The 14,159-nt window shown below is 45.1% G+C and overlaps 1 protein-coding gene across 1 annotated transcript; it reads right to left on the reverse strand.

Annotated features, from left to right (window-relative positions):
• Positions 1 to 217: 217 nt before the first annotated feature.
• On the reverse strand, positions 218 to 13,096 carry LOC118779283 (short transient receptor potential channel 4-associated protein-like). Its single transcript, XM_036531318.1, has 19 exons — positions 12,962 to 13,096; positions 8,435 to 8,563; positions 7,709 to 7,825; positions 7,148 to 7,205; positions 6,824 to 6,879; positions 6,385 to 6,513; positions 5,795 to 5,996; positions 5,267 to 5,455; positions 4,618 to 4,760; positions 3,863 to 3,994; positions 3,712 to 3,770; positions 3,497 to 3,598; positions 3,296 to 3,379; positions 2,918 to 3,008; positions 2,196 to 2,336; positions 1,883 to 1,994; positions 1,610 to 1,722; positions 900 to 1,106; positions 218 to 698 (listed from the first exon to the last, which is right to left on the reverse strand). Exons 1-19 carry the CDS (start codon positions 13,085 to 13,087, stop codon positions 555 to 557), a joined length of 2,334 nt encoding a protein of 777 aa, XP_036387211.1. The 5' UTR covers positions 13,088 to 13,096; the 3' UTR covers positions 218 to 554.
• Positions 13,097 to 14,159: the final 1,063 nt, after the last annotated feature.

The raw sequence follows: 14,159 nt of genomic DNA on the forward strand, positions 1-14,159 counted from the left end.
TGAAGGGTGTCTGGCCTTATCGCTGCCTCCTTCACCCATGTCCACTGTCCTAGTACAGTACACTAGACAAGTATCTTACTTTTTTTAAGAGGATTTGCAGCTGTATATCTTTTTTCATATATCCTTTTTCATATATTTATATGTCTATATATCTATATATCCATATATATATATATATATATATATATATATATATATATATATATAAAGGCTTCATTTGAGTTCATCTAAAGCAAACCACTAACTTAAAACTGTTGCGCTTCCATGAAATTAAGTCTATTTTACTGTTCCTGCTCCTATCCTCCATCTGGTGACAAGGAAAAAAATGGGTGTGGTTCAGTGAGGGCCACAGTCTTCTCCTCCCTCCGACAGCAAGGCAGAAATGCTGCACACTGACACAGCACCACAGAGGGCCATGCCTCTGCAACAGTTCTCTCAGAGGATCTCATCTGCGCTCCAGGGCTTGCAAGCCCCGTTCCCTTCCCTTCCCTGTCCTTCCCTGCCCTGCACCCCCTCCAACACCCTCTCACCCACACCACACCCCTATGCCCCGGTCAGAACGCATCCTCCATCTGATCTGTGTCCAGTTCTTTGTAGGCCTCGTCGATGTAGCTAGCTATGGCACACGGAGAAGTCCTGTCAGGGCTCAGCAGGACGGACACCGTCTCCTTCCAGTAGCTGAAGGAGATGCAGGAGCTCTGTGGGAAGAGGCTGGCGTTAGACACACTCGGGTACCACCGAGGCAGAAGGGTAGGATGGTTGAGGAACAGGCCAATGAGCACTCAGACTGATATGGTTTCCATGGCAACTACCCTCATATGATGATATCCTTAAACAGAACAGGTTATGGATGCCCTGAGGAAGCAGAAGGGTTTGGGGGGGGCCGGGGGGACACTCACATTCTCCAGGGAGGTGCTGTCCTTGTCCTTGTTGAGGTAATGGCACTGCCAGAAGCGCAACAGGTTGTGGAAGTTGTTGAGGAGGCAGCCTGGGTACTTCTCGGCATACTCCTTCTCCCGCAGGGCGTTCAGGTAGAAAGGCAGCTTGCCTTTCCTTCTTGCCAGCATTAATACCACCAGGCTAGTGTTGAGACAGCTCACGTTTTCCTGTGACAAAGCACAGCAACCAGAGGATTGGGAACTGATCAACGGGTCCATAAGTGAGGGGTTGTGGATGGATTGAAATCTGGCAATTGCTTTAGCGGGAAGAAAGGCCAGGTTATCAGGGTAGCCAGGATGGAGTGAGCCCACCTCAGTTTTCACCAGGCCTTACCAAGCTTTTCAAATGGCAACAATTTCTGACCAGCCATGCTTCTTAATGGAACTGGCCCTTTCCAATAAATTAGCTGCTTTCCCCCTAATTAACAGAGTGGGAGCCCGAGTGCGAAAAGGAGGGAGCCGAGGTCTGGGTTCAGTAATTTTGGGATGATATGCATCTCTGCTGCATCTTCAAAGTGCACAATAAAAACACCACAAAACACAGCAGCAGGGGGACAGAGATGAGGGGGACTAAGACACGACTGATGAGAGAACGTTCCTTTCCTACAGGGAATCAAATGTGCTGACTGGCAGACAGAGAGGGAGAGAGACAGAGGTCAGCAGGGGCTTGCCTGTGTGAGCGTCTGCACGTTGATGATGTTGATGAGCCTGAAGAGGAACGTCAGTCTATTCTCCACTCGAGACATGTAGGACAGCAGGCAACACTCCGAGAGCACTTCAACCACTGCGGAAACAGATCAGACAACATTTCATCCACTGCGGAAACAGAGCAGACAACATTCCATCCACTGTAAAAACAGAGCAAATAGAATTTAACCCCCTACAGAAACAGAGGAAACAGCACATTTAACACTACAGAGCAAGCCTGGTACTTTCCATAGTACCTTTAATATCCTCCATCTGGCTCTGGAACCTGTCCAGGGACAGGACAATGCAGCGCACCAGCATGTTGGAGTCTACCAAGGAACTGTTGATCTGAGTCAAGAAGATCTGAAACTAAATAAGAAAAATAAAGCTTATATGAATGAAGCATGTAACTAAGGGCAGGTCTGAATCGAAGGCTTGTTAGTATGTGGTTACCATGTGCACTAGTTTCTAATGTAGCTAAAATGTTGTTGCATTGCTATAGGACCAGCTTTGTATGCAGCGCTCCCATGTATCTGGGAGCATGAGAAAAGAGGCAGTGGAGCGGCCCACCTTCTCCTCTGTGTTGACGTATCGGTTGAACCTCTTGAAGGCGTCCAGGTTGAACTTCATAAGCTCGCCCAGCAGGTCAAAGTAGCTCTGAAGCACGTCGCGGGACCTGCAGCCGCTGTCGATGATGCAGGACAGGATGTGCTGTGGGCAGGGAGAGGAAGTGAGCATCAACAGATTCCCCGAATCGCACTTCACCTGCGACGACTCAATCACAATGTACCACTTCTAATCTGCTATTCACAGCGAAGCAAGTGGTAGAGTACAACCCTAGTGGGGTAAAGATAACTCAGCTATGTGACAGAAATCATCCCAGGCTTGGAGATCATGCAGAGGAGAGAAGGGTCCCGGGAGACAGCGGAGGCAGATATGGGATGTACCACCGGCCATAACAGGGCGCAACTACTTTCTTTAAATCATAGAAACCACCAACTGGTGTGGGAGGTATGGAAGGTCATCAAAGGCTCGCTGTTCATTGAAATAAAGCAAACGCATTTGCCACAGGAGTAACGTGCATCTAATGCAAGGGGGAGGACTGCCTCCCCTCGGTGTGGAGCTATCGCCTCTGCAGTTCCAGTCATGCTGATCGACTGACATTCATGCATGGGATTCAAAGACAAGTCAGCTTGTCAAAATTGCTTTATCCACAGGAACAGCGGGTGCCTAAGTCGACACTCTATTGCGAATGCGTTCCCGTCGAGTCACAGGGAGCGCCCCCCCCTCACCTCCAGCAGACCTCTCTTCAGCAGGAAGATCTGGTCAGCGTAGGACGTGGTCCCACGCAGGAAACTCTCCACTGCACGCGCCTGCCAGAACCTGCAGATTAAAGTAAACCACAACTTTAATCGCTCACATGGAAGCGCTGGTCATCCCTGCCCAGCATCACTCAAACATAACGTTCTGAATCTGAGAAAGACACAGATAAAGAAATAGAAAGTGAGTGGGAGATAGACAGAGACAGATGGGAAGACAGAAGGAAAGAGAGAGAGAGACTTCGCAAAAGGATTTCTCGAAAAAGAAAGGATGTCAGAAAAAGCAAAAGGATAACTGTGTTGGTACAGAGGGAGTGGTCTCTGACAGCCAAAGCGCCACGCTTCTCTCACCGGAATGATGAGTCTGGAGGCTCCCTCTTCATAACTGTGAGCAACCGGGTCAGCAGTCCCTTCTTACCGTCACACACCAAACTCCTAGCGAGCAGGGGAACAGATAGGAGTGCTAAGCGGGACAACTGACTGGCTGCTCTGACATCATCCACAGCAGTGACGGTTTGTAAGCCAGTGGTGCTGCGTCTGCATCGCCCTCACCTGTCTGTGTTGACCAAGGCCTCCACCTCTGGGATATTGGCTTTCAGAGAGATGGCGCTGAGCTCGTTCAGCTCCTGGGTGTTCAGCAGCAAGTACTTGTTTCTAAAAACGAGGAAAAGAAAATGCATTGACACTGATAAAAGTGTGGAAAAAACACATGTAGACACAAACACACACACAGACAGCTGTTATTAAAGCAGTCCATGAATACTCACTCATGATGATCGCTGAAGCTCTGAAGTAGCCGCAAGAACTGAATTTTGAAGGAAATCTCCTGTGCGGGTGATGGAGAAGACTGTAAGGGTGATGCACGGGAAGGACACCGACCTCAGGGTGCTACGATGGAGCTCTCACACACAGGCTTACCGGGCTGCAGTCACAGTTCTGGTTCTGTCCGTGCAGGACGTGGTTGGAGGTCGTGTATTTCCTCCAGATCAGTTTGTCGAACAGGTTGTTGAGGCCTGGGATCAGACGAAACTCCGCCAGCATTTTGTGAACCTGTTGAGGAGGATGGTCACACTTCCAGTTAGAACACAAACGTTTCCAGTGTTGTCCAGATGGCTTGCTACCTTGGTGAAAAGAGAGACAGTGAAGTTTTGCTCCTTTGTGGCATTTGGGCTTAAATCAGTGCAATCGTGTTTATGAAACTGCTACCCACGTAAAGTAACTCTGTTCTTGTTTCTGTGAGCTCAACAGTACTCCTTTCCCACAGCTGATGTTCAAGTAGTCATTGTGTTGTGTGGCTGGCAGTGAAACTAAACTGCCAGTCATATTTCAATATGATATGAGGATCCATCTGTCAGTTGTAATGTAGATAGCAGACTATTAATATAAATTACTTTAACCACAATAATTTAATGAATAATGCTAACAATGATTAACTGAACAATAAACAAAAATAAACAGCATATTAATAATAAACAAAACATTAGGCATGTGTGCTGACGTGATATGGCAGCCACATTTTGTCAAATTTTGTCACATTTTCAAAAAGTCCATACATATTTGACTACTATAAGCAGTTTGGATGAAACTTGACAGTAATATTGCCATTCAAATCCAATGGCTGTTGTACAGAACAATAGGACTGTGAGATTCTGCACTGTGGTGCAGTGGCCCACCTGGTTCCTCTGGCGGCCCATGAGCAGCACGCACAGGACGTACAGCACCTCCACCTTGTACATGATCTCGTGCACCATCTTCATGGACTGCGGCAGCCGGTGTCTGAGGGGGCTCGCTGCCAGCGTGCTCTCATCTGATGACTCTGCCCAAAGACAGAGCAGCGCGGCGGGCCGGCGCCCACGTCAGCCCAGCACAACAACACACTTCACAGCCCCCACGTCCCGCTCATTTCAGCCAGTGCTGTTCTTTAACAACATTACAGTCATGTGAACAGGCAATGCAGCCTGTCTTGGCTCCTCATTTGGCCTTTAATGTCAAATTTACTTACTAAGAGAGTGAGAGATGATCCACTGCACTTATGATCCACTGCATCCACCCAAAGACAACCACAAATCTGAAATGCCCTACAAGCTTAAACCTGAGTCCAGGCCACAGCCATTTTGCAAATGTGTTCTGTTGAGCACAAGTATGGATACAAACTCCGCAGCAAAACACCAATAAATACAGTATGCAGAAGCAAATCAAAGACCTCCCTTCTCTCTTATACAAGTACAACCTATTAACATGGATATTCACAAACACCTATAAGAGGGCAGGTACTGCTCTGTGGGCTGAAGCTGTAGATGGGCGTATGTGGGTGTGGCTCACCTGTGCTGCTGTGCTCCGCCTCTTCATTGGCCATCTGCATTAGGGCATTGAGGACAAGGGCGTTGTCCAGCCAGCTGTACCAGTCCTCCAGCTCCTGCAGGAAGTTGGAGGTTCCCATGACCTCGGACACCTTACGTGTGGCCAGCTTACACAGACGCTCGATGAAGCCTGGGATGTTCAGGAGGGTCACTGCAGTGAGAGAGTCAGAGAGAGAGCGAGAGTGTGAGAGAGAGAGAGAGAGAGAGAGAGAGAGAGAGAGAGAGAGAGAGGGAGAGGGAGAGGGAGAGGGAGAGGGAGAGGGAGAGGGAGAGGGAGAGGGAGAGGGAGAGAGGGAGAGGGAGAGGGAGAGGGAGAGAGGGAGAGAGAGGGAGAGGGAGAGGGAGAGGGAGAGAGAAGGAGGGGTAGAAGAAAAGTGTATGAGTGGTTGAGGTGGTTCACAAGATACATGCAAATACATTGTTACACCACTTCCACAGACTTTCAGACCAATTGAGCTGAACGCTGGCCGGTGTGCAATTCCGGCCCTACCTTGGTTTATCTCGGCACGGGACGGGCTGGCGTTCTTCTTCTGCTGGGCATTCTTGGCCAGGAGGGTGTGTTTGTCGTCATTGTCGACGTCAGGCTCGGAGATGGTGACAGACAGGATGCGGCAGAAGTTTGCGAGCTGCTGCTGGTCGAAACTCTGCACCAGAGCAGGCAGGTTGGGGACATCTTCCAGATGGATCATCTCCTGGGAAATGGAGAGGAAGTGTCAGATCACCATGCTAATGTCAGTCTAAATTACCTGAAGATGAGGTTGGGGCCCTGTGCCTTTCTCCTTGTTTTTCCAGTCTGCATAAAGGGAAAAAGCAATGTTGTCAAGCAAGAGTGTCAATGTCAGAGATGGTAATTTTTTACATAACTGAATGCATGTGTATTGGCATGTGTGTAGAATCATGTGTGTGTGTGTGTGCGTGTGTGCGTGTGTGTGCGTGTGTGTGCACACAAGTCAGCAAAACCAAATTTGCCAAAGTGTAAAATATAACAAGTTTCTCCAAAATTCCATAACTCTGTGCAATGTGACTGATTAAACTCTCTGTAACTTTCTTAGGTGGACAAATGCCAGCTTGATCCCTGACCTTTCTGACCCCGAGGATGTCCTCAATTAGTGTGGCTGTCTGCAGGCAGGTCTTTTTATTGGTCATCAGCGTGAAGAGGAACAGGACAAAGTCATTCCTTGCAGCCAGGCTCTTTGTCACCCCTTCAGTCTGCGGAGGGAAAAAGCAAATAAAAACAAACCTGTTAATTCAACCTAGAGTCAGTCCTTTCAGGAAAGAGAGTGCGGAGTGAGGGCTTCATGTACAAGTGAGAGGGGAGAGAAGAGAGGAGAAGGAGAGATCAGTATTTCATTGAGGAGGGTACATCCTGCACACAGAATTATGGGTAATACCACAGAGAGTGACATGTGATTCAGCATCCCCAAATGCTTTTGCCCCATCCCAGATAAATCACCGGTGTCTCTGCTGTTATATCAGTTAATACAATCATTCTGAAAACAAGTTCACCACAAGTACTTACACATATACAGCAGTTGTAAAGAACACTTAGGCAGTCCTTGACTAGGTTATCATTCACTGCAGAAAAAGAGAGTTATGTTAAGAGGCTGTCCAGAGTGGTTTTAAAACTACAGGACACAGATTTCCAAAGTAAGCATGCATTCTGCGATACTGTCCTCGGTAAACTACATGGCAGTGTAAACTAACATACACAAAAACAGCATCTAATACAAGCACACTGAGTCAGCTGAGAACATTGCACCACACTGTGTTCACTGTTAACAACCAATCCCATGAGAAGTTCTCTGCACATTGGCAGAGCTGTGTAGAAAAATTTTGGGCTTACTCTTGGTGTTTTTCCTCTGTGGAATCAGTGTGGGCCTCATTAGGATCTCCACCAGTAACTGTGGAGGCAAAGGAACACGCATTAATGACCAAAGAATACTCACCATCACCTTCAGTTTCCTATACAACACAGGTCAGAGGCAAACGCCCAAGACTGCACAACCACCCCATCACACAGACACATTTGTGGCTTACTTATTTGCTTCAGGTTTTACAGGCAGAGGAAGATAAATTACATTACCCTTACATAGCACCCCTCACATAGATTACATTTTTCAAATAAAGTTACATAGATGGGTATTCACAGAAGCAGCTCAGGTTAGGCCATTTCCTAATGTATGTATCACGAATACCTTACTTAGGAACAGAACATGCAACCCTCTGGCTTAAGTCCAGCTCCCTACCCACATTGCCAAAGTGCAGCTCATAACATTTACATTATATGAATATGACAGTGCACCATACACAGTTTGAAACAACACGCTGCCTGTCGTACCACACACTGACTCTGATACAAATCCAGTCTGTAAATGTTACGATAAGGGAACGTTTGATAACTCACATCAACACCTCCAAAGAGGTCAAAGGTGTATGTGTTGGGAAAGGTGGACTCCTGCGCTGTCTTTCTGTCTTCTGTTACAAACGACATGGCCTCCATGGACAGCAAGGACGACAGCTCCTGCCACAACAGGGAAAAAAGCTGTGTGAATAAGTTTCACTTTATATTTCAACCTGATACTGAAATCTGAATCAGAATGAAGATTATGATTCAAAAAGCATGAATGCAACTCAATACCGACGTACACACCTTTTCCCTGTTTCTGATTTTGCTTTCAAAAATGTTTTCATTTTCATTATGATGCCATTTTTTGAGCAATTCTCTATCACCATTATCTCAGTCAGTAATTACAGGTCCTTACTAAATACTGAAACATTACACAACAGTTAAAGCCAAGTCTTCTGTGGAATCTTTGATTTATAGCAGAACTGAAACAATTGGCTGGGCTCTGAAACAGACGGCCAGTAGTGGGAAACTTGAGTTTTTGACCAGCTGGTATGCGTGGCCCACATCCCCCTCAACACTGCAGGCAGACACATAAAAAACTGATCTACACATGACATTGAGTACATCTATATAGTTTTAGATCCGGACATCTGGAACAACAGCCACTAGGGGGCACCTCCAGCTTAACTTAAATGTTCAACCTAATAATGTGCATTTGGCTTGAGAGTCCACTCTGGCCTGCGTGAGGGCGGCTGAGGGCGGCTTGGGGGGGTTAGCAGGCACCTTCAGAACTCCGTGGGACTGGGACAGGTCGCTGTTGGGGTGGCTGCTGTCATACAGCTTCTGCACATAAACGGGGACCCCGTGCCACCGGGCGCGACTGTCTCTCTCCTGGAGCAGGGCCTCCGGGATCTGTAACGGAAGCAGTGGCACAATCGCACGTCTCCATTAGAAAGAAAGAAAGAAAAAAAGCTTCTTATCTTTTTAGACTTCGTAAGGTACCATGTCTAGAACTGCTGTGTGAGGTGAAACCGCAGGCACAAAAAGCTTACAAGCACAACGTAACTACTGACAGCTTTCATTCCACCATTCGGACTACTCATCTACCCCCTGCTGAGCCAGTTTCCTGCCTTCACCATCAAAGATGCCACCCCCGTGACCACGCTTTCCCGTTCATTCAGCGTTTTGAGCTCAGTGACTCACGTCACTGTCACAAAACTAACCCAGCAAGTACCCACATACCTCACAGAAAAAGTACACTTGCCACTCCTCTGAGAACCATCTCTGAATGACCCAAAAAAAGCCCTACAGACATCAGTTTCCATGAACAATGCACAGTCCTTTCAATTCGTGCAAAGCAGTGGAGGTCTGTGAGACAGAAAGTGTGTTTTTCTGAAGCAACAGGGATGGGGAGCTCAGAGAATGCCTATAGATGCCTGGGAATCAGGGTCTGACCCACAATCTAGCCCCAGTGTGTGGACAAACCCATTGTGCAGATGGCAAAACAGTAAAACAAACTTGTACCCAAATTCATAATCTTAGCAACATCTCCACTGTATTACAGTCACGGTCAACAGGCTGGTGCAAAAAAAAAAAAAAAAAACTACAAATTCATACTTAAGAGTGGTATTCTGAATATTGTATCGTTTGAGCAATGCTTGGTCAAATGATACAATATTCAGAATACCAATGCTTTACCAGTGCTTTCAGACTGCATCTGCAGCCAGTCTGACCCTTCACTTCCTTCACTGCACAGACACAAACTTTGCTACTTAAGGAGTGGACACAACACTCCCACCACACATCGCAGCATACAGGAGCAAAAGGGGACAAGTTCCTCTTCCAAAGGTACACCTGCATTGCCATTGGATTCCAGCTTATAGGTGCACAGCCACAATGCTTCACTGCTGTGATCTGGGATACAGCTTTAGCACACTGGAGCTGGAGTAAGCCTGAGCCAAACAAGAGTACAGCACCGTTGCTTCTCCACTGTATTAGCAACCCCTGAGCTGCAGCACATGACATCAAACCGAATGCTGTAGTTTGCCCAGAAAGACACCTGCCTGGATGTCAGCTGCAGTCAAAGACTGAGCTTTTTCCACAAAAAAACACTACATTTTATTTTCAGCTACTTCTAGAAAAGGGGTATAACAAGACAGTCTGGTTCCAGCTCTATAGTGGGAAAGCCTTATAATGAGCAATCCTGGTTCAAGCTCTACAGTGGGAAAGGGATATAAATGAGCCGGTCTAGTTCCAGCTTTACAGTGGTAAGGGGATATAATGAGCCAGTCTGGTTCTAGCTCTACAGTGGGAAAGGGATATAAATGAGCCGGTCTGGTTTCAGCTCTACAGTGGTAAAGGCATAAGATCAAACATAGTCTCCGTCGGGGGTGATATATGCCAGCCAGCACACTCCGCTGCCAGAGCCGCACTACAAAAGGCTCTGCCCTGGGCATCTATTTGCTCCTGATGTGGAGGCCTTCTCAGGGTGCTTTCACCATGCTTTGTTCATCATTTCATTTCCACTTCAAGAGTTTTTTATTGATGAAAAGCCACAGCTAACAGAGACATTACAGAGAGCTGCACTGCAAAGCAGCCGCACGACAAAGCCCTGAGACACAGAGCAGAGGCTCATGGGAAAAAAGCAAACAAAATACCTCTTCAATATGGAAGAATACTGACCCTAGAAACTGAACTGGAAAGCCAGCGGGTCATAAATAAATAAATCTCAGCTGAGCAGTCATTCAATTCACTCCAAATTAACAAGGCATTATGCTGCACGTCACGTTTCCTAGTAGGTCCTTTATCGTGGCAAGCAAAATGATGGAAGCAAGCAAGGCCCCAGAAAGGAAAAAAAGTCAATGTTGATTTGAGCCACAACACACTCTGATTCTGTAATATTTACTTCTCGTTTGCACCAGCAAAGTACCTTGAACACAAAGAGAAATTATTATGAAAATCACCCTGGACTAAATAAAAAGCATCCTGGAATAAAATGATGTTAATTAAGCAGTCTTCCTCCAACAGTCTGACTTCCATTCGAAGGAGAAGCTGTACTTTCTGCAAAAGAGACTAACAGGTATTCACAGCAACTGTCATTAAGATCACATTCAGCATTCCATAAAGCTTTTCCACCACAGTTTTGTTAACCCTTGAGTTACCCAACAAGACAAGGAGAAAACTGGGTGTGACAAAAAAAACTGCTAAAACTACAAAGTACTGAATAAAGGGTCTGAATACTTATAAATGAAATATTTCTGCTTTCATTTTTATTACATTTGCAAAAATTTCTTTAAAAAAATGCTTTTGCATTGTCATCATGGGTCATTGTGTGTAGATTTGCAGCCAAAAAAATACATTGAATCAATTTTAGATTAAATCTATAACATAACAAAGTAACACAAAGTGAATGGGTCTGAATACTTTCTGAAGCCACTGTATAATGTGATGCAGACCTCCATGCCACCATGACGACTAAGCCATTCTCATCCCATCTTTGCCTACACACATACTTCAGACACACAAATCCAGACTGAGCAAGAATAATTACACCATTGTTCATTTTATAATCAAATTCCCCAAACTCTCCGCTCAAGTGTTTTACCACCATCAGATAAAAGAATGTCCACCACAAGGTGTTCTTAAAATGCATTCCAATCACTATGTTTACTATATGTTTTTTTACACTCTGTCTGTCAATCATACAGTTAATTATTTCGCTTTAGTTTAAAATGTTTCCCTACGACGTTTTACCATGCACTGTCTTGTTATTTGGACTTCATCAAAGGGTTATCATGAAACGGGAAAAGCACTAATAGGGACCTCTGACACCAAGAGCAGAATCAGCTACAAACCGGAAAGAGCAGAGAAAGGAAATCAGACTATGAGGGGAAAAGCAAGCAAATCGATGCTTAGCAGTTTGTCCAGGATGTAACAAGACAGCACACGCACAGGTGTTCTTCAAGCTGAAACAGCAGACAGTGCTTAATTTTACAGACGCCTTTGTCATCTGCGACGTCCCTGCAAATTATCCCTGGGTTCAAGTGTGTGGGGACATTCACACTACTTAAATCTGAATGCATCCAAATTTTTTACAGGCCTGACCACTTCAAAGGGGAGACAGATGTTCGCTTGGTCATAGCAACGAGAAGCCTGCGATTCTTTATGCAAGTAAACACATCCGGATACTCGTCTAGCAAAATGCAACTTTACAACGTCAAATGAAAAGTGAAAACTGACAGCCAAACCTGAACCTTCTGTAAACCACACAATTATGTTCTCCTTGTGAGACAACTAACGTTAGGCTAACGTTACTCACTATATGCAACAGTGCACAACCAACCTACAGTGAACTAAATCAGCTGTGCCTATGAATAACAGCCTACAGCAGCTAATGTTAGCCGAAAGGAAAGCCACGCAGTAGCACAAGTCTGTGCCCGTGGTAGGAATTATCTAGAGACTAACGTTAGCTAGCCAGTCTATTGTAATTACTGTGACACAGGAGTTTGTTTACGTTTGGAGGATTACAACACACTGAGGCAGTTCAGAGTAGATCATTAGTCATCCATTTCGAAGTATCAAAACAGCCTCAGGAAAATCCGCTTTAGCAGGAAAACTCGCCATCATTAGCTAACTAGGCTAATTACCTTACACGGGCAGGGTGGGAGATACCAGTTTTCATGTATACGTTATATCATACGTTATACTGCAAAACTACCTAACGAACTGGCTAAACCAGTGAATCTGAAATTTTTAAACAGGATTCGTTCTCCGCGACACACATTACCTAAGTCAGCTAGTTAGACTAGCTAAGCGGTTTGCTGGCAAGATGAGTTATAATTTCAAGGAAACTGTCAACAGCTTAGCTGGCTAGTCAGCTCGCTTGATTAGCATTACACATACCTACACGAACGGTAATACAAAATAACAATGACAAGTTAGATAGCTATCTTATTTGGTAGCTATCTAATAACTATGGAACAAACTAAAATAAGATAACGTTACAGCAGAACAGACTGTAGCTAGAGTACATACTAAAGTACTGTACGATCAATACAGATAGCTAACGAATAGGAGATGGTTTTGCTCAAACAGCTACTTGCTGTGGGTCAATATACCAGGAAACTAACGGCAAACTTTGCTAGTTTCAAAGGACCTCGACTGCTTTTTATTCTCGGGTAGTGTCCCACACGCAAGATCGAGGATCGCAATGGCCTTCACATAACCAGCTACCGTTAGTCTGCATTACATAGCTAAGTCAGCTACAGCGTCGGAAAGGGCTCACTCTGACTAGTTATCAGTATGATTTACCTGTGTCCCTCGGCTCATACCCCGGCCAGTAATCTGACTTTGTCTAATTCTTATGAGGATATTCCCATTTCGGCCCTTTCGGGCTCCTCTAGCCCGAGGGAAGTCGGATTCCACCGACGTCGCCATTACTTCTTCTTCCTGGACTATTCAAAACAGGAAGCTATAGGTCATCGCTTGGATAAATTGACCCCTACGTTTACAGCGCCATCTAGCGATATATGCTTTAAATAACGTCATATTATCTTTACGGTTTTGTTGTGCTGTTTGTGACTGTCAGGAAACAGCGTGGCATTTCATATTGTGACACCGCAAAGCTGGAGAACAGATGCTGTGATAAGATAAATGTACAGTCGTGCGTCTGCTTCTTGTTTCTTTGTGACACTAGTGGCAGATATAAAATAACACTCGATGCAAAGCTACCTGCCTTACCTACATACTGTAGCTTTAACATGTTCCATCCCATTGGACAACCTCCATTAAAAAAGAAAGTAAAATATGTTCTTTTGGGCATTCAAATGACATGGGGCTCAGAGTTGTGATGAGAGAGGCTTGTCCAAATATTGCATGTCAGACACTGGCAAAAACATTTTTTTTTCAGTTTTCAAGGATTACTTTGAACAGTGACAGATTGTGTACGTAAGGATTCCTGGTTTTCAAAGGCTTGCTGAGACCATACTCAGAAGGTTTCACTTTGTGCTAACTGACTGCAAGTTCTTGGAAGTCCACATCAGATTTCCAGACAAGATAAGAATAAATGTTGCTTGAGGTCTACATTTTAAGATGGTTCTACTACGAAACATCTATAGCAGGACCAACATCAGTCTTAAAATTTCATAACGTTTCAAACAGAAAACAGGAAATACAAAGGTGCTGGCGTGCTGTCAGATTAAATAGTGAATATTCATGGGGTATCATTGTGTGAAAATTTCGTATTTTCCCTGAGAGTCTGTTAACTGTAAACATTATGTGAATACAGAATGTTAACCACACTAAAATGTCATGGCAAGAGAGACAGTTTTCTACTTCATTTTAGGACTCAAATAATCACTAGTAGCTTCACTTTCATCACTGCTGTACCTGATCATTTGAATAGCAGTTCCTCATGTTAGAGCATGATGGCGCTCTTAACTAGCATTCAACATCAATGCTTTATGACAGACAGCACAGTAACTTACCCTGATCTTACCCAAAGGTAAAT

The sequence above is a fragment of the Megalops cyprinoides genome, chromosome 6 (genome assembly GCF_013368585.1).
Source record: "Megalops cyprinoides isolate fMegCyp1 chromosome 6, fMegCyp1.pri, whole genome shotgun sequence".
In the NCBI taxonomy this organism is placed as follows: Eukaryota; Metazoa; Chordata; class Actinopteri; order Elopiformes; family Megalopidae; genus Megalops; species Megalops cyprinoides.

What these genes read in the sequence shown, in the direction of transcription:
- LOC118779283 (XM_036531318.1), bottom strand. Translation starts at nt 13,087, where the DNA reads ATGGCGACGTCGGTGGAATCCGACTTCCCTCGGGCTAGAGGAGCCCGA. An exon ending in CCGTGCCGAGATAAACCAAG is followed by an intron (nt 5,456 to 5,794) that starts GTAGGGCCGGAA and finishes CTCTCACTGCAG; the next exon opens with TGACCCTCCTGAACATCCCA. An exon ending in CCAGATGGAGGATATTAAAG is followed by an intron (nt 1,723 to 1,882) that starts GTACTATGGAAA and finishes CTGTTTCCGCAG; the next exon opens with TGGTTGAAGTGCTCTCGGAG.